Below are 21325 nucleotides of genomic sequence, written 5' to 3' on the forward strand. Positions count from 1 at the left end.
TCGGAAGCCGGACTGTGAGGGGTCGAGGGATCCATTCGTCTCGAGGAAGGCGGCCAGCTGCTTGTTGACGGTCTTCTCGATGACTTTGGCTGGAAACGGGAGGAGCGAGATGGGGCGGTAGTTCTTGAGTTCGGTGGGGTCCGCTGTTGGTTTCTTGAGTAGAGCGCTGAGTTCGGCGTGCTTCCAGCTCTCGGGGAAGGTGGCGGTGTCGAAGGATGTGTTGATGATGTCTCGCAGGTGGGGTGCGATGACAGCGTCGGCCTTGTTGAAGACGTGGTGAGGGCAGGGGTCGGTCGGTGATCCGGAGTGGATGGAGTTCATCGTGCGGATGGTGTCTTCGGTGCTGATCGGGGTCCAGGCGTGGAGGGTGGTGGTGGGGGGTGGTTGTTCGGTCATGGTGTGCGTTGGTTGTTTGTTGAAGCTGTTGTGTATGTCCGCGATCTTGTTGTGGAAGTAAGAAGCGAGGGAGTCGCAGAGGTCTTGCGATGGGGTGATGTCGTTGTTTCCTGCGCTGGGGTTGGATAGCTCTTTCACGATGTTGAAGAGTTCCTTGCTGTTGTGTGCGTTGTTGTCCAGCCGGTCCTTGAATGCAGTTTTCTTGGCGGCGCGGATCAGCTGGTGGTGCTTCCGAGTGGCCAGTTTGAGTACAAGTATAAAGTCAATATATGAACTGGATGCTCTACCTTTAAATGTGGGATTAACCTGTTTAGTGGGTAACAAATCCATTGAATGTTCCATACTGTGACTTTTCAGCACCGTGCTTAGTTCCCTTCCTTCCACCGTATGCTCGAAGTGGGCTCCCTTTTCTAAATTACATGATGCCCAGTCTTCCGTAAACGGTATCAGTTTCAGACACAAATGGCAATTAAAATCCCCTGCTATTAAAATTAATGGGGCCATTGCACCCTGATCCAACTCTCTCTGTGACCATAGTCTTTTCTCCAGCTCACCTACTCTGCCTCCTCCGGCATTGTAGAAACTGACCAGAGTTAAGCTGAGGTCCTTCCTTTTGAACTGTACAGCTACCATACAGTCCGATTTCCAATATAGATCTGTCCAAACTCCTTCCAGACTCAGGTGGACCCATATTAAGAGGCCACCCCTTGCTCTGCCTGCCGTGGATCTGCTCGCAGGGACACCAAAGGATTTAAACCCAGCTAGATTGAAGTTAGTGGGATCTACTTCCCAGGTTTCCTGGACACAGATTATAGTAAATCTATTGATGTATTCCAGCCACTCAGTATTTTGGAATTTGGCTGATAGACCCGCCACGTTCCAGGACACTAATTCCAGGGTGCTCCAGTGACCACTGGCGGGGCGACCGGAGGTCATGATGGGCTCACCGGTTATTTGGGCGTCTATAGGTCTAGCTTGGTGTAAGTTCCCTGGTGCCAATTTGTTTGTGTTTGAGGTACTCTTTTTAGGGGCTCCCCTACTTGTATTCTAGGCTGTGACTCCCCTTCTTTACCTATCTTCTCCTCAGGTAGTCTGTCTACTTCGCTGAGGTGTCTACCCCGGTCCAATGGCGCATATTTATTGAACAACGGGAGAGCATACCCTTCCCTTGTTTGGACTACCTGGCTCTCATGTATATATGCTCCCAGAGCGTCATTATCTGGGAACTCGCTCCTCTCTCTATGGGCCCTCCCTCGCCCTCTATCTAACTGCACCATCCACCCCCTTCGATCTTCCCAATGCCCTCCAATGGGCCCAATAATTTCTGGCTTGTAAAAATAACATAAATCTTGTGCCTGTATATTTGATCGTGTGCGTATCTGGGGACCATGAGTGCCATGCTTTGCTACTTTTGGGTCTTTAAAGTTCACCACAATGCAATCCCCTGGTGTATTTTTTTGCCTGTTTCCCACCCAGCTCACCCTCCTTACGAAGAGAATTTTACAGTGAGCATCTTGGGGCAGAGGTCTGTTATAGTTTAACCAATGTATTGTTTTGTTTTTCAGTTGGTCATAAGATTCCTCTACTTCCACTTTTAGTTCAGGGACCCCCGTCAGGACAGCAACAAAAGGTGAACAATCTGGAGGTAGATCTAAATGGGGATGCATTTTCTTTACAATGTTTCTTTCCGTCTCCTCATTACCCTGCACCTCCTGTGACCTGACACAGTCAATCATTCCCCTTCTATCGGTTTCCCCCCTGATTTATCACTCACCGGTGGTTGCACAGCACTATTTGTCACCGGTGTAACGGTAGCATTTGGATCAGTTGCACCCTCCCTTTCACCCTCCCTGCCTATGTTCTTCGAATGATTACCCCTCTCTATCTTGTCATCAATGCTACCCAGGGTGCACATTATCACTCCCTCTGCCTTCCCCAGTCTCTGCTCAATTGCATTGAGTCTGTGCACAAGGGGCTACAGCTGAGCTGACAAGAGGGCCTCTACTTTCTTCCAAAATATTTCCTCGATCTGCAATGGGCCCAAAGCAATCACTGGGTCAACACTATTTGACACAGTTCCTTGAGAGGTATTGGTAGTTGAGGGGTCATCATTAGAGATCTCCTTTTGGGTGCTTTGACAGCAATTCTTAGACTTCTTCCCTTTCTGTTGAGTACCAGCTCGGGTTGCTCCTCACTTTCTTTTCGCAGTTGCCCCCTTCAAATGCTCACCTACTGAGCGGGGCTCCTCAAGAGCTGTTACCACTCCTGATACTATATTTGTCGGTGATTACGGCTCTAAGCCCTGGGATATTAAAGGAGCTGGAGTGTCCTGTATACTTGTGGTATGTTCCTGCGAAACAATTGCCGTGTCAACCTGGCCTTGTATATCTGGCGTGCACGTGTTCTGGATGGCCCCCAAGGATGATCTTTTAAAAAATACTGGGTCCATCGAGAGGCGGTGTTCCGTAAGCGCTATCTCGTGTGCCAGAACTGAGAAAGCCCTCGTGATAAATTGATCAAGGGTCCCTGCAACATACCCTGTCCCCGCTCCTTTCCTCCCTGTTCTGTTACGCACTGACATTGAGTGACAAATACAGATAGCAATGCTGCAGATTAAAACTGGCGTAAATGTTACCTTTTGAAGTGTCCAGGGCCTTAGAGGGGGGGCCCAGCCTAGCCTCTACCAGGCTCTAACGGGCTCAAACGGGCCCGCCCTTGGCCCGGGCTTCGCGGTGCGGGAGAGGTGCTGCGCTAAGCAGGCAATGGAGATGGGATGAAAATGCAGCTCAGGTGCGGGCATCTCCTTTGGCCCCCTGGGACATGGAGTCCCTCAGCACAGCGTCCAGATCCTTCCTCGCGGCAAAACATGCAGCGGCTCCCGCGAAGTGGGAGCGGCAAGCTGCTGATAAAGGGTGGAGATGGGATGAAAATGCTGCTCAGGTGCGGGCGTCTCCTTTGGCACCCTGGGACATGGCGTCCCTCAGCACAGCGTCCAGATCCTTCCTCGCGGCAAAACACGCAGTGGCTCCCCCATAATCATGTTAATTGTTTAATAGTTTTTAATTTGCACAGACTGGAGTGGAACTAGTACATTTTACCTCTTCGGAATCAATGACTTTCCCTACTGTGTCACAGATTGGAGTGGCAAAAGTAAATGTTACCCCTCTAGAGTCCAATGCTTTCTCTACTGTTGCACAGGCTGGAGAGAGGGTGTGGTGCAGCAGCCAGAGGTACCGACTCTGGAGCTAGGGGTCCGGGTTCGAGCCTCTGTGTCTGCTCCATAGCTACCAAGGCTTCAGATTGCTATGTGTAACATTTTCATAACTTCAGTGTAATTATGAGTGCCTTTTCAATGACTATGAGTGACACTTTCTGGCAGCCTAAATCAAGTAATAAAGATGAGAGAAAGAAACATATAAATACGAGAAATGATACCCATTTGAGCAACAAGAAACGTACTAACAGGATGTGAGGCCCCAACACGGATGTCTTCTCAGTCAGGTGACTTGCAGGCTTCAGCTGACGCAGATAGCACCGCATTGGGCAATTCTCAGGAGAGTGAGGCTGAGATGCATACACACAAAGGTCACTGCCATATAGGCTGAATTAATTCAAATAGGCTTAATCACCCCAAAAATTATTGGCTAATCTAAGCTGGGCAGGCAAGCAACCGGGCCCGGGGTCCATTGCGCTGCTCACTCCTTGCAAGTTCAGTTGTACCATAAAGCCTCACGAGTCATCACCACGAACCAAAATAAGTTATACAGCAGCTCAGCATATGAAAATCTGATTATGACTGCAAGCTAAAAAGCAACTTTTATTGGCATAGCAACTAGGAGATTATATACCCTCTGTCACTCAAGCACTTACTTTAGCGAGGTGAGTCGGCCATGCAGCAACAGGCTGGCCCCGCGTGGCTGGACCGCAATGACTGGCGGACTGATGACAGTGCTCTGGGCTACGGTTGAAGAACCAGCCCGGCCGCCACCACCCCAGCGGGGTGGAGTGGGGTTGGGTTGGGCTACAGTCACTGGATCAATACTGCCACAGTGCGAGCAGCGAGCTCTGCCCATTTGCCAATAGCATGTATACGACATGATTTCAGCCGCCGGACTACGATTGCGTGTCAGTATGTGATGATGGCGGCTGGAACTTTCAAGACAGTTACATGCTTGTACTCGAGGATGCTGACTGAAGGATTGGTCCCGTTGGACGGTCTGCGACTAAAATGGGAAGAGAGCATTGATAAACCTCTACCGGAGGCAACATTGGGGCACATACAGCGTAGGGCATGGAAGGGAACTAGAAATGCCCGGTTCCAACTGGTGCATTTCTTTATTCTACATAGAGCTTATTTGACACCGGGTAAGATCATGGAACATAATAATGCTGACAATGTGATGTGTCCTTGATGTGCTGTAGTGGGAGCAGACTTGGAGCATATGGTATGGGGATGCCCGGCTCTGGGGACTTATAGGGTTGAGGTGGGGGATCTTTTAAACCTAATTCCAGAACGCCAATTGGCTTTCGATATGGCGACCTGCATCCTACATTGGTTTCCTCACACACCCAAGATGAAGTTGACTAGTAAGTTTGTGGATTTGGGCCTAATATTAGCAAAGAGGGAACTTGGAATAGCATATGGGCATAGTTGATCACGGCAACAATAAGGTTGAGTTGGTAATGTCTAGATAGTCATTCCTGTAATAACAAGAACTGTTGAACTGGAATCCTACTTAATGGAACGACAGTGGGGAGTTATGCCTGGTTATCAACAATGAGGGGGGAGACTATATTATTCATGTACCAATGCCTTTGATTGTGGAATAAAACTCAATAAAATATATTTACAAAAAAATGGAAGAATGGGATGGATTTTTGTATGGGGCTCGAATTGCCAATCTTTATTGCTAGGGGATGACCCAGTAAACATTTTAAGATTTGGAAAAGATGGGCGAATTACCGTGGGCTGGAACTGGACCCGCCGCCAGAGGGGGTCGCTCCCTTGCCAGTCTAATAGGTGGGTGGAGGGTGGGTTAAGCAGGGTGTTTGATGGACTCAGTGTGCAACTTCCAAAATGTAAATCATTGTTAAGTGGCGGCATAAACGCAATCGGGGGAGGGAGGAAGGGGGGTTTGTTTGGTTTTTTAAAAGTCAACGGCATTATTGTTGCTTCATTGATGTGTGCAGTAGACTCCGGGTTGCGGAGCTATGCGGTATATGTGACCTGTGACAAATAAAATCTGTTTTCAAAAAAATGATTTCAGCCGCCGGCGCACGTAGGGTCGGGTCCGGTGATGTTGCAGGATCACATTTACTGCAGCAGTGCCAGCAGGGAGCTGTGCTGCCTTTGCCCACTGCACCGGCCAACACTTTATTCATGAACTGCCGCACTCTTGCAGAACAGGCAGCAGAACAACTAGATACCAAAGACTGTGTTTGGCTTCAGTGAATGTAATTCCACATGGTCCTATTTGTTACATTGTAGCAGAGTAAAAGCTATAGCTGCGAGCACATGACCCAGCCCTCAAGCCTGCCAGAAACAGCGTGCTGCCATTGCAGCTTACAGTTACAGTTACAGTATGGTGCATTATAGCAGTGCTCTGGCTTGACTGCGGAGGAAGCGCTATAATTCGTGATTTTGCATTTCAGTGCAGTGATGCGGACAACCACACTGAAATGCATCAGTCTAACGCCTGATGCGTGCTACTTGGCAGGACTGTGCCTCAACGTCCTGTGATGCTGGCCAAATCACTTAATCTCCCCATGCCCATGGACAGTGCATGGGTACCCTCACGGGTGATAAGCTGTGCTATACCAACCTACTAATTATAAGTATAGCTGAATGCTCTGGAGTGGGAATAGTACATTTTACCCCTACAGAGTCCAACACTTTGCCTACTGTTGCACAGACTGGAGTGGAATCAGTAAATGTTACCCCTCTGGAGTCTTATGCTTTTCCTACTATTGCACAGACTGGAGTGGGATCAGTAACTGTTACCCCTTTGGAGTCCAACGCTTTCTATACTGTTGCACAGATTGGAGTGGGAATAATCAATTTTGCTCCTTCCGAGATCAAAACCTTCCCCACTGTTGCACTGACTGGAGTGGGACTAGTAAATCTTAGCCCTCTGAACTTTAACGTTTTCCCTACTATTGCATAGACTACAGTGGAAATAGTACATTTATTATTGCCATACTTCAATACGTCAAACTTATAATATTGAGTAGAGCTAATTATAAAAAGGTAACAAGCAGGGCTAAAAAGGACTGGGACAACAGGAGGTGGGACCAACTGTTTGAAGCCTCTAAAGATAAAAAAAAACACTATTCTGGAACATGGTTGCAACTGGGCATGCAGAGGGATCTATGGCAATTGATAAAAATATAGCAGAAGATGCATGGACAGATCATTTTTTTCATCTACATTTATTAGGATCAGGGCAAGATGTGGAGTCTATAAGTCTTGGGGCATTAGCTTAGCCAGCAATGCAGAGAGCTGTGCATTCCACCCTATCAATCCTAAAGAGATTGAAGCAGCCATTAGAAAGACTGTACCTCATAAAGCCCCAGGAATTGATAAAATCGCAGGTGATTTGTACCTATCCGGGATTGACGTATGGAGCCCGTATTTTACAGTAATTTTTGATGCTATCCTAAATGGAATGAGTATTCCCAAATCATAGGCTGGGGCTGAAATTATTTGAATCTTTAAACAGGGGGTCATCTGTAGACCCTGTTAATTATCGGCCAATCAGCCTCATTGACACTACCCAAACCCTTTTAGCAGGGTAATACTAACAATGTTGCAGCAAGCTGTGAGAAGTTGGCAGAGGTGACTGCTTGATTCCCTGTGGGCAAGGCTGTAAGACATGGATGTGTATTGGCTCCCACTTTGATTACATTGTATATAAATGGCTTGGTTGAGCACCTAATTTAGTTGATAATGATGTCCCTAAGCTGGCAAACATGAGGGTTTCGGCCTTCATGTCCGCTGATGATACACTCTTTTTGTCAAAATCCCTAATGGGCATACAAAAGACCTTGGATGAGTTTAATAGATTTTGCACCAAAGGAAGCTTGGAAATTAATATAAAAAAAGAAACAAATACTTGGCATTTAATGATTGCCATTCATCATGAAGAAATCCTATACCTAATGGCACCCCCTTAGAAAGGGTGCATCTTTTTGATTATTTAGGAATGACTCTTGATGAGAGTATGGATAGGGGACAGCATGTCACTAGACGAAAACTAAAACTAGACCACCAGATAGGGGGAGTATTGAAGCTGCATAAAGGGTCTTTTAGCAAAGTTATCTCCCCAGTATTACAGATATATACCTGCCAACCACTGGGGCTAGCTCAATATGCGGTGTAGCAACTAAAAGCCAACATCTGTCATCTCAAGCAGGTGACTGCCCCTTCTAAAGGATAGGCATCTGTCATGACCGTCCCCTGTATCAAGGGGAACATAAGGGCTTTTCCTCCATAAGGCTGGAATCGCATATTCAACGTTCCAAAGCTAAGAGCACTGTGGTGAATATTCTCATTGGAACAGCGAGATCACCCAGGTGCTGTAAACACTGGCTGATAAAGCACAACTAAAGGAGCGAAATGCCCCACTGCGCATGAAGAACAAGGTGGCTACATGAGGTCATGAGACCGAATAGACAGAGTCCCTTCAAAGCTGATGGAATCACTTGAAAACACAACATAAGGATCATCTCCCAAATGTCCACGATCATCAAAATGGTGAAAAGACGTGCATGCAGGCAGTTCCCGAGATCCGATGAAGAGGAGTTATCAAGTAGAGAAGTGGAATTCCTAGAGAGATTCACAGACAACACCAGCTTCTGAATATGTGCCAAGTGGTTAGAGACCAACGGAGGTGTGCTGACTTGGGCACAGTATTTAACTTATTCCCCCGAAAGATACCATAGAATAGTTTTATTAAGAAGAAGGAGGAGTAGGGTGAAGGTTACATTGAAAAAAGAGAGGGAAGATACCTTATGGATCAAACTGCGGGAAGCTGTATTTAAAGGTCAAGTAAGAACATTTTGGTCACTCATTGGGGAGGGATGTGGAGCAAGATCTAGACCACTCCCAGTACCCATTGAAGAGCAAATATGGGTTGGTTACATCGAGAACCTGTATGCAAGTAACGGAACAGTGGTTGACTGTAGTAGAACATATGAGGATAGCTCTTCATACGGTCCGCCTTCTGAAAAGGACATCGAACTGGCTATTAAGGGTTTGCGTTCCTCTGGGGCTATGGGTCCGGATGAGCTTCCCATCTCGGTCCTAAAACAAAATAGCAATATGTGGAGCAAAATTCTTTTTCCGGTGTTCAGTTTTTGTTTTTCACACAAAACCGTCCTCCCTTCTTGGAAGGGGTGCATATTAGTCCCCCTTTTCAAGAAGGGAGACCGTGACGCTCCACAGAACTATCGACAAATTGCCCTTTTGGACGCCATAGGCAAAGTCTTCTTAAAATGCTTTCTGAAGCTTATTAATGATTGGGTGGCTAAGGGTGAAATTTTACCCCTCGAGCAGACTGGGTTCAGGCAAAGGCATGGAACCATGGATAATCTAACGGCATTGCAAGTTATATCTGAAAAATACATCAAAGTCCGGGGAGGGAGAGTCTATGCAGCCTTCATAGACTTCTCCACAGCATTTGATAAAGTAGACCGTCCTTTGCTGTGGAGAAAATTATCAGACCTTGGCATGCCGACCATGCTTCTGGAGCTAGTCCGGGCTCTCCACTCGGAGTCCTGTTGGGAGGGGAAAGAGGCCTTTCTCAAGCTATTTCTTCTGCTAATGGTTTAAAACAAGGTTGTTTATTGGCCCCTGTATTATTTTCCCTATACATATCTGACCTCCCCTATGCCCTATCTTTGAGTGAAGGTATCGCTCCAGTATTGGGGGTAAACCGATTGTCTGTCTGCTATATGCAAACGATATATTAATACTGGATTTAACACCAAGAGGTTTAAATAACCGTCTACAGGCATTACATGAATACACAGTGACCCACCACCTGAAGATAAATGTGTCAAAAAGTAAAGTAATGTGCATGACGGGAAGGAAAAAGCTGAAATATGGGAGTTTCGCTTGGTCTGTAGGTGGCCAAAAGTTGGAAGTGGTAAAATCTTATGTCTTCCTAGGAAAAACAATAGTTGGCAATTTAAGTGATAAGGCCCATATAGCAAATAATACCCGGAAGGCAACGGCACAAGGCAAAAGTTTAATCTCTCTTTATAGATCCACAGGCAGAAGACACTTTGCCTTCTTGCTAGAGGTCTTCCGTGCTAAAATCCCAGCTTCCCTACTGTATGGTATTGAACTAGTTGATCTAGGAAAATGGTTTTTTTTAAATACTGCGGAACGCAAAATCTTGCGGTATCTAACCACAGTTAACACTGCCTGTACTGTGGCTGCTCTTAGGCTGGAATTTGGCCTGCCTAGTAGTTGGGTTCAGGGTCTCGCAGAGATAGTGCGATGGGTTTCCAGCCTCACAAAGGGTGAACCTGGTACTTTAAGACATCTTATTCAAAAAGAATTACTAGGAACTCTAAAAGAGCATTCTCTAATTGTAAAAAATTTCAGAACTGCAATTGATCTTTTACAATTTGATGAATCAGTACTTTTTACACTATCTGCATACCAGCTGAAGTCCACTTTGAAACTGGCTTCCTGGAAACTAAGCTTTAAGATGGATAGGGAAGCCCGTATCTCAAAGAAGGGTGTTTCTCTGGCCATCGATTCCTGCCTAATAAGAAAAGTACAATCTTATGTTAGTTGGAATCTCCCTCATGGTGTACGCCGTTTCTGGTTTTTATTGAGGCAGGATCTTCTCCCTTTGAATAATTTATTGTCCAGATGGTATGGTTCCTCAGATATGTGTGATCTTTGTAATAATTCAATTCAGGATATGACCCATGTGCTTTTTGTCTGTCCGGCTCTACTTTCACATCGGCGTAAGTGGTTGAGACCAATTTGTCTAAAATTAAGTATCTTGTCTGCCACCGCATTTATAGACGCCATTTACAATCCACCCAATGAAATGTTCTGTCACAAAAGTTTTAACTTTTTTAAAAGCTTTTTAGATATATATTAGTGGTCTATAAAATTTTATCTTTTTTTGTATTTTTTATTGTGATGGTATGAAATTGTATACTTTTCTTTGTTATTCTCTTATGTGGATCTCATCAGAGTTCCAAAATCATAAACAAATAAATTGAATTGAATTGAATTGAACTAAAGGAGCTAAATACCCCACTGTGCATGAAGAACGAGGTGGCTACATGAGGTCATGAGACCGAATAGACAGAGTCCCTTTAAAGCTGATGGAATCACTTGAAAACACAACATAAGGATCATCTCCCAAATGTCCATGATCATCAAAATGGTGAAAAGACGTGCATGCAGGTAGTGCCCGAGATCCAATGAAGGGGAGTTATCAAGTAGAGAAGTGGAATTCCTTAAGATTCACAGACAACCCCAGCTTCTGAATATGTTCCAAGTGGTTAGAGACCAACGGAGGTGTGCTCACTTACTGGCACAGTGATGTATGAAAATGCCTGGGCACCCAACCTCCTGAGAAAAGCGGTCATTACCACCAACAACTTTGTGAAAACCAACTGAGCTGTCAGAAGACCTAAAAACCGCCTAGCACAATAGCTATGCTCCACTAGAAACCAGAGGTAGCACCTGTAAGCCGTAGTGCATGGAAATCAAATTGTGGTCTGCTGCAGATCTAGGGATGCCATCAAGGGCTGCTAGGTCAGAGCCAAAAAGATGTGGCTCAAAGTCAACAATTTATATTTTTTGTGAATGAGGAAAGGTTAAGGAGGCTCAAATACAAAATGTAACAGAATATAATGGGGCTTTAGTCCCATTCACTTGTTTGTAAAGGAAACCACTTCCATTGAAGCAGGAGAAGACACTTTTGCCTCCAGGATTGAGACATGGTTTGAAGACCAAGTATAATCAGAGGGAGGCCAATCCAGACAGTGGCCAAGAAGGGTATTGCATATCCTTTCTGACTTTGAGCTTGTTCCAGCATCCTCTGATATTTGGCAACTATCCTCAAATAGTCCAGAAAAGAAGATATCCTTCTCAGAATCAAAGATGATGAGTGGTAGAAGATAACCTCATGCAGTTTAACAGCCACAGAACCTGCAGAAGCTGAAAAGGACTGTTGCTACTGCAGCTGATGCCACCTTAGTGTCTGCTTCTTCCTTGAAATAAGTGAAAGAACTGCTGCGACACAGGCACTAGTTGAATGTCTCTGACTGGAATTATGTAGAACTTGTGGAACTCATAAAACAACAATATTGCTGGTGTAATTGTCTAACTGATGAGGCCATCTTCAGGGAATGCTTTGTAGCTCTACAAATTCTGAAGTGCTCTAAAAGGAGTCTGGCTTAACTCAAAAAGTCTTTCACCATCGGTTTGCATGTTGATGAGGTGATCCTGCATGTCTCTAGAAAATCCTGTAGAGTGCATCCAGGCATGCATAGCATAACATGGGCAAGGACAAAGAGCATAAATTAGTAACAGGGGAATCCAGGGTACATTTGAGGCTCATTTTGGAGGCATCAGGGTATTTCAAGCCAGTGAAAACGGCCCTATCATGTCATCAGACATTCTAATAGTAGTCAGTATAGCCATGTTCCAAAGTACATGGCCATATCTGCCAAAGAAACAAGTAGCATTGGTCATACACAGGAGGTGGATGCCTGGTGCAAGTATCGATAGTGTAGAAAGTAAAGCACGGGGGTTCCGTTTTGCAGAGGATTCCTAAACTACCAGCTTTTTCAGTAAACGATGGGCCAGCAGGAAGATTTTGATCAGTAAGTTCAGACCTGTAGCGAAGCGCAATCTGCCTTTGGACTGCCGGAAATGAAAAGGGTTTTTCCCAGGCAGCAAGTACGAGTTTATGCAAGCCTACTCAAAAAGGCAGAAGAGTCTCCAGAGCTATGAAAGATTGGAGTACATTTTCTACCAAGAAGTTAGTCTTGCATTCAGCAGGTAGGAGGGCCAACTTACGCATCTATGTAGCATTGCACAGCACAGCTTTCACAGAATAAACTTTCTCTGAAGGGGGCCTGAAAGCATAAGGAAACTTCTAAATCAAAGATGTCTAGGCAACTGCCATTTTGCAGGTCCATAAAAAGCTCAGCATCCTGATACGAGTTGAGAAGAGTTAATGGACCTCTAGATCACCATCATCAGTGTACTGAAATTCTGTATTCAGTTAGTGTAGTGTGCCAGAAACATTGACCAAAGTTATTCACGGTAGATGAATATTTGAGCCCCTGAAGGAAGACCCACCAATGGATTGTCTGCATTTTTGGCAGAAATTAGGCTCTCCTCTGATTCACAGAGAGCAGCTTGAACCGGTGGTGGATGTATGCAACTCCAAAGGCAGTGCTGTTTGCTCTGAAGACTACATCAAAAGAGGCATCTGGGCCAGGTTCACTGGGACAATGGTGGAGGCGTAGGTGTGCTTTTTGATTTGATTGATTTGGTTTGATTTGTCAATTTGTAGAGCGCGCAAATGCCCGAAGGCGTCTTGGCACTATGATAGACCCTTGGCTCTTGAAAATGTTAATTGGAGTTATGCTGAGAAAAGCCAGGTTTTAACTTCCTTTCTAAAGGATTTCAAGGATGGGTTGGTTTTTATGGCAAGAGGCAGCTGATTCCAGGTTCTTGCTGTATGTACAAGGAAGCTTCTTCCGCCCCAATTGGCTCTTCTAAATCTCGGGACCTTGATGAGTTTCTTTTGGCCGGATCTAAGAAGTCTGTTTGGCTCATAATGTTTTAGATGTGACTTCAAAAACTGTGATCCAGTTCCATTAATTGCCTTGTATGCCAGGCATAATGATTTAAATTGTACCCTTTTTGCGTTTGGTAGTCAGTGCAGGGTTTTTAGTTTGTGACTGATTGGCTCGAACTTAGGTATGTTGAGTACAAGCCTGGCTGCAGCATTCTGTAAACGTTGCAGTTTGGCTAAGATTTTCATCCTAGCTCCAGCATAAAGGCCGTTCCCGTAGTCCAGTCTTGACAAGGATAAAGCTGTCACCACTGTTTTGCGTGAATCCTGCGGTAGATAAGGTAGTATTTTTTTTATCATTTTGAAAATATACCAGAGTGTTGATGCCAGCTTGCTGGCTTGGGCATCAAAAGAGAGATTGGTGTCTAGCGTGATACCCAGGTTTCTCACTTTTTCTGATGACTCTGGGCATCTACCCAGATTGTTAGGCCACCAAGAGGGAGACCATATATTTGTGTCACCTCCTAGTATCATGACCTCGCTCTTGTCCCCGTTAAGTTTTAGGCAGTTCATTTTCATCCATTGGCTGACCTGTACCATGCAGTGTTGACATTTTTCTGCTGTGTCCTCCACATCCTTGTTGATGGACACAACGATTTGGGTATCGTCAGCGTAGGATATTGGAGTGAATCCACAGTTCCTTATAATTTCTGCAAGAGGGGCCACATATAGATTAAAAAGAGTGGGGCTCATCGAAGAGCCCTGTGGGATCCCGCATGGCAGATTGAATAGATTGGATTTAGCTCCTCCTGATTCTACCGAGAAAGTTCTGTTCTCTAGGTATGAGGCAATGAGGGCACATGCTGAGTCATGTATTTCCGCTGCTTTCAGTCGGGTTAGGAGGATCTCGTGGCTGACCGTATCGAAGGCCGCCGATAGGTCAAGTAACACCAAGGCGGCCTTCGCTCCATTGTCCAACACTTTTCTAAGTTCCTCCACTGCTGTGAGTAGAGCATTCTCCGTTCCGTGTCCCTCTCGGAAACCGAACTGAGAATGGTCCAGCCAGTTGCCATCCATCAGATATCGGGATAACTGTTTGTTTAGAAGTTTCTCGATAATTTTCGCGGCAAAAGGGATCCTGGCTATTGGTCTATAATTGTTTGGTACTTCACAGTCTAGGTTTCGTTTTTTCAGTAGTGGTCTGATCGATATCGTTTTCCATTCATCTGGAAAGATGTTGGTTTCGATAATTTGGGCAAAAAGTTTTTCTAACACCAAGCTCAGCTGTTCTGAGCAGATTTGCATCATTTTAGGTGGGCAGGGGTCCGTTGGGCTGCCTGAATTAGTGGTAAGCAACTCTTTCAGGATCTGATCTTTTGTAGGAGGGGTGAAATGGAACAATATGGGTTGAACTAATTATTCCACTGAATTTATTGGGTGTAAGGTATCCTGATCTGCCATATCCGTGTTATGGTTTTTAAAGGAGTCATAGACTGAAGATACTTTGCTAACAAAGAATACACCTAATGTATTACAGAATTCTGATGACATTTCTTCAGAACTGTTATTTTCAAATTTTGATAGTTTTTTAACAGTGTCAAAGAGGGCTTTACTGGAGTTTTTTGACTTATTGATTTTCTGAACGAAATATTTACTTTTTTCTGTTAATATAATTTTTTTATAACTGGCTAAAGCAGCTTTATATTCTTGTCTAATCTGAGTATCATAGTTGGCTCTCCACTTTTTCTCTGCTCTTCTGCACATCTGTTTTTGTGCCTTCAATGCTTCTGAGAACCATGGTTGTGGGGGGGGGTTCTTTTAAAAGTGACTTTTTTGTGGGACTGTGAGTTTAACTGCAGTATCCAACCACTTGTTGAATTGTTTACAGGCTATATTGCAGTTTAAATCAAGTGTGGGATATGATGATCGGAGTGTGTCAACAAATGCCTGGTGGTTAACTTTAGACCAGTCAGGGTACGTTGCTTTCTTCAGAGTTTCAACAGGTCACCCCGTATCTTCTTTGATTTCTAATGTAAACAAGACCATCTTGTGGTCTGACCATGGGACCATGAGAGTATCAATTTTATTTAGGCTCTGACATGAGGTGAATATACCATCCAAGGTGTGGCCAGCGTAATGGGTATCTAGGTGTACCTTTTGTTCCAAATCAAAATTTGACATTGCGTCCGTAATTGAAGCTATCTTGTGGTCAGAGGTTTTCTCTAGATGCAAATTAAAATCTCCTAAAATTGTATAATCAGGGCCTGTCACACTTGATTCTAAGAATGGACTTAAAAGCTCAATTAGAGGTGTCTTTGCGCTAGGTGGTCTGTAAATTAATAATCCGTTGAACGTGTAGTTGTCTGTAATCTTGATTTGAAAGGTCAAGGTTTCACAGTCCGAGTTGCTTCCTCTTTCTGAGCTCTTAATCCTGAGTTCCTCTTTTGCTATTATTGCTAATCCTCCCCCACGTTTCATTTTTCTGTCAGCTCTAAAGATAGAAAAACCCTCAGGAATAGCCAGGGTCAGGTCGGCATCTGATGCTTCGTCTGCCCACGTTTCGGTGACAAACAGTATATCAATATTTTGGCTTTCAATTAATTCAGCTGTATGTATGTTATGTTTAACTAAGGACCTGACATTAATTAAGCCAGCCTTAATATTACTGTTTCTATAGTTTGGTATCTTGGGTTTGTTTTGGGGCATGTTCAGGACCCTAATAGGTGAAAATGCAAAAGTACACGAACAAGATGGACAATTTTTACCTTCTTTGTGTAGGTCGATCAGGGCACATGTGGCGCTGGGTCTTAGTGATAGAAGCTCCTGGCTGGAATATTCCGTTGTCTTTTATCGGGATTGTTTTGGACAGGGGGTATGGCCCTGGGCCCGGTCTCGGCGCGGACGGGCACAGACGGGCTTGCCTTAGGCGCGCCCGCAGCGCGGCCGAGCGTGTGATGTCATTTTATGCTGTCAGTGAAGGTGCAGAGAAGACATTGAAACCCCATACCAATCTAGAACACCCTTGAGAGCTAGATGGGAGTCACACGGAGGAGAGACAGACATAGATTGATTCAATGTGGCTTGACAAAATGTTTCCTCCTGAGAGGGATTGGTTGGTGAAGCTTGAAACTTCACTCAGAGTTTATACAGAACCATAACCAACTCAAAGGAAGACGAACTGGATGGTGGCATCTTGAAACAGTGCCCTCAATTCTCTGGATGCTTCAAAGAATAAGGTCTCTTCTTGGAGCAAAAAGATAACAACTTGTGCCTCTTGTGTTTTGTATGTGTTTTGTAGGAAACCACTTTGGAGGATCACTCCCAACTGGAGTGTCTTGTGAGTTAGAGATGATGAGACCCTTGTGGTTCCTGATGGAATCCGCAGAACAGTAAAGTAAGTGCATGGGTGTGGGGGATAGAATTCACGATGTAGAATATTCAGTTAATGGTTACATGCTGAATAATAAAGACGTGTGATACCAAGCTCTGTGTATGGTGTGATAATTTGCCTGTACACAGGCTAGGGAAGATGCTACATCAACCATGTGACTTACTTAAACCTTGGGAGAGGGACTGTTTGAGGGATTCCTTGAGGGCCTGACTAAAAAACAACTTGTCCTTCTGCTCCCTTATGGCCTTGGGGTGCATAGGTATGCAAAGGTTGCTGGTTGAATGGATGTGGTCCAAATGTCACAGGGGTGGGAAAGGGACACCTGTTTGTGGCATTTGCAGCATCCTGACACTTAATCATTAAAGATGTATTTCAAACATAGTACTAAACAAACGTTTCTTCATATATTAACTCCTGGATATTTCCACACATCCTTACACAATAGAGTAATTAAACAGATCAATCAACAATGGGGTTTTCATGCTGAATGATGACCAGCGGCATTAAATAGGATCTGGCTAACAGGATGCTCCATTAAAAAGTGAGGGATACCCAGTCCACTGTACTACAAGGGCCATAGACTATGATGCATTTGTAATGCCTGGATGTGGCAATTACCACGTTTGTAACAGAGTATTCTGTCTGCCAATTTCTGAATAAGGCCTCCAGATTGTTAGTGTGTCTCCCTGGTATAAGTGGAAATCAACAGCCAAATAATTAATTCACACTGTCCAGGTGCTACCCAAATAAGTACACACATGCATTTTGGCACATTAGCTAAAGACAAATTTAGAATACCATATCTGAAAGAAGAAACATTAACTCACCTTTATCTTAGTTGCTTGCCAGACCTTTCTAGTGGAAGGTACCAATGCAGAGGCAAGTCTGCAGACCTCACTTGGAAAACCTCTTTGCTCACAAAAGTATCCTTCTGCTATTGTCCTGAAGATCTTATCAATGGAGGAGTTTGAAGGGAGAGTGCAGTTAAACACAGTAAACTGTCTCTTCAATCGCTGTGGAATATCATTTCGTCCACCACCAGGGTGAATCATGGCTGCTGCAAATTGGATGTCAACCACGTTGGTAAATTCTCCAGGCTTCTCTAAGTTATAGAAGCCTTTCTGCTCCATTAGCTGTCTTACAATCTCATTAGTAATCTAGAGGAAAGAAATGCATTCTGTAAATGATGTCTAGTAGTAGATATAAGTTCTGGTTCTCAATGTTTTTTTCCTATGAGTAGCGACAGCTTACTTCTAAATGTTTATGAGTTAATCAAATCAGCTAACAGAGCAAACACTGGCAAATCCAATAGATCTGCATTGATTCCAGCCTTTTAGGTTAATCATTGCTCAATTGTTTTTTTGTTTGTTGCAAAACTGTATTTTTGGGCAAATTGTCAATCTAAAAAAAACACTGGCTAAAAGTAAAAACCATTTTTGTCTCAAGAGCATACATTGGCATAGTGGTCCTTGGGACTTCAGTCCCCAGCCCACTTTGTGTGTGGACTTGCTTCTTGTGAAAGGACAGAAAACAGTCACTCGTATTGAGGTTAGCTAATGACTGATGTGGACAGACCCACTACCCCAAGCTGTATGCTGTTGTGAGGGGGAATAAAAATGTGAATAACACAATAACAGATGAAAAGATGAAGAAGGCTGGATAAAATCCTCTATGATTAATATATTATACATATACTATTTGTTAAATCAAAAGGTCTTAGCTAATGCCAAACCTAAAAATCAATGCAAATCAGGCCCATGATTTAGTTATTGTTTCTATATGAATATTCTGAATATTGCTATACACACATTCACAGTTTTACAAAGTGCAGAAGTGTTGGACGTGGCCCTTTCTGCACGGTCATTCCCAAACATTTTTTCTTCGTCCTCCTGATTTCTGAATCTCATCATCATCATTATACTTTATTTGGTTTTTACAGTTAAAACCATAAAAGTGAGACAGACATCAATATAACAACTCCAACACATATGCAAAAGAGAGTACAATAAGACCATTATGGGACCATAATTACAGAGTTAAAAAGGTGAATGCCACTGTCAAGGTTAATCACAACTGAACCTAAGCCTGATAACGACCCTTAGAAAATTAAGCATGTACAGTACTGAATCACTTCAAAGAAGTTGTAAAAAGATAAAAGCAGGTTTGACCCTCTTAAAACATTCTTTTTTGAGAATGGGAATATTAAAAGACTTCCTTGAAACCTCATTAAAAAATACAAAACAGTGAAAAGTGCATCATATACTGTGAAGACTGTTCGTCGCAGCCACAGGGCGTGAGACACATGCCCTCTGTGAGTGCAGGGTCGGTTGGACCAAAAGGTAATGAAAAAGATCAAGCCGAAATTTGGTCAGTAAAAAAGCAATCATGATTACTTTTGACCCATAAAAATAGGGTTCAATAGTTGGCACAGTTTTCAATACAATGTACCCACGCGCGCTGGGCTTTCTCAACTCAACTTCCTCTCTATCCCAAGTAGGCCTTTTATAGAAACACGCTTTCAGCCAAGTTAGATCCCTCCTACAGATCGTTTGTGGGTTGTCAAATAGGTCTGCACTTCCTAAGCTGCAAAGACATTCTCTAACATACTTTATCCAACAAATAAGATTAACCTAATCAAGGGTAAGACATTCCCTTAGAATGTCCTTGCTAAGGCCATTGTCTTTCTTAATCCAAATCTTTATCACCAAAGCTAGGTGGCAGAAATCCAGATCGTCTGAGAGAAAGGCCATCCCCAATTCTTCATGCAAAACATAAGATGGGATGCTCTGCGGTAGAGAGAGTACCCGTCTCAAGAAAGTATTTTTGACAATTTGCAGTGCTTCCTGCCCAGTATAACCCCATATCTCGCTCCCATAAATGACCTTCGAGATACATTTGGCTTCATAGATCTGCAAAAGAGTCTCAATCAGTTCGCCACCCAATCTAGAAGCAAAATTGAAAACAGCAGAAGTCACTCTAGCCTGGTCCCCTTTCTGACAACTGATCAGGGCATCAATAAACATTACTCCCAGAAATGAAAAAGCATTTTGTCTTAGGAATTGGCGTTGTTCCTAACTTAAAAGTATAGGGCTTAGTTGTACGAGGTCCCACTTGCATTACAAACGATTTACTGTGGTTAACCAACAGGTCCAGGTCCTCCATTTCTAAACCTATTTTTGTTGGCTTTTAGGTTTCTGTACAGTGTACTATTTCTACCAGTGCTAAGGTGTTTTATCCCATAAAGATGGAAAATTAGCTTACACCCAATTGGCACATTTCATTTAGTTTTAGGTCCCTAGTAAAGTGGCACTACCTGTACCTAGGGCCTGTAAATTAAATGCTACTAGTAGCCCTGCAGCAGTGATTGTGCCACCCACTTAAGTAGCTCTATAAACATATCTCAGACCTGCCTTTGCAACCTGTGCGTGCAGTGTAAACTTCCATTTTGACCTGGCAAAATAAATATTTTGCTAGACTTGAACTTTCCTTTCTTATACACATAAAGCACCATTAGAATAGGCCCTTAACAGACCATAGGGCATGTTGCAGTGTGTTTAAATAGTTGGACATGTACTTTTAACTTTTACATGTCTTGGCAGTCAAAAACTCCTAAATGTGTTTTTCACTACTGCAAGGCCTGTCTCTCTCACATGAAAACAGTTCTTTTAGAATGTTTCCATTTTCTTGTCCTAAACATTTGGTGACAGAAGCCTGTATCCTGGCTCACATGACTAGGTGTAGCTGGCAGATGGACTCTGTCTATTTCTCCCAGACAATGATTCAAAGGGAGAGTACGTTTTGGCAGAATTGATAACGTGGAGCACTTTCATCAGAATAGCACTACATCAATAAAAGGCTATTTCACCTTACTCCGTTTTAGATTTTTGCAACATGCTTATGTAGTTTCGGTGAAACAGCATTATATTGATCTTACTTTCTATGCCAGGTGTGGAATAAGGCAGAAGATCCCCGTCTGCATTTTCCTCCTTATCCAAGGGTTTAGAAAGGGATGGCACCACATCCCAGCTGAAGTACTGCACACGTGCACTAATCAATGAGATGCTGGAAGGCGATTAACCAACGTATTTCATATTCGGAGGCAATGTACAGAGCCAAAATTGGTCAAGAAAGTTTCTACACAAAGACATTAGACCAAGACTAGAGCTTAGCATTATTACGAAATCGGAACATTTAAGTAAAGTGGAAGGGAGTATTTGATCTCAAAACTGAAGCAAATATGTTTATAAATAAATATGCTTTAATTATGACCTTTCATAAGGTGAAACCTGAGCTAACCACAGCACAGAGACGCATTTACATGTATGCTTGGGGTTTGATGCTCAAGGGTTGAAGGTTTTTCCTTTGGAGAAGGCAGCAAATTTATATTTTAGGTGCATTTGCTGGCTGAGAATTTCAAATGACTCCACGTGCTTGTGTTTAGTGGAGCACTGCCTTTGCTCGGCAATATCCCTCGTCGTAGCACAATTGGTACACTTCCTTATGAATGAGGCAGCCTATTTGATTTCCCAGCAGAAAAAACAAGCACAGGTTATTGTTTGTAGGTATGTGCAGGTCTCTCAGAATGCTTTCCAAACAATAGAAACCCCAGGGATTGTTGGAATGTTTTTGGAAATGGCTTACAATGCTAAATTCACATTCTGTTACCTCCCTTAGTAAAACTGCACGTTAAAAACAGACACAATCTGAACACTCTCTGGGGAAGAAAGACTGTGAAGACCAGAGAAGTCTAAGACAG

The 21325-nt window shown here is 43.7% G+C and overlaps 1 protein-coding gene across 1 annotated transcript in view; it reads right to left on the reverse strand.

Annotated features, from left to right (window-relative positions):
* The window catches only part of LOC144828114 (dynein axonemal heavy chain 5-like), a 1079012-nt gene that overhangs the window by 562846 nt on the left and 494841 nt on the right, over positions 1–21325 (reverse strand). Inside the window, exon 52 of the mRNA XM_078686235.1 lies at positions 17397–17726. Within this exon, the coding sequence (XP_078542361.1) occupies positions 17397–17726 (330 nt within the window). The remainder of the gene's footprint in view (positions 1–17396; positions 17727–21325) is intronic.

The sequence above is a fragment of the Lissotriton helveticus genome, chromosome 4_1 (assembly GCF_964261635.1).
Source record: "Lissotriton helveticus chromosome 4_1, aLisHel1.1, whole genome shotgun sequence".
NCBI classification, from domain to species: Eukaryota; Metazoa; Chordata; class Amphibia; order Caudata; family Salamandridae; genus Lissotriton; species Lissotriton helveticus.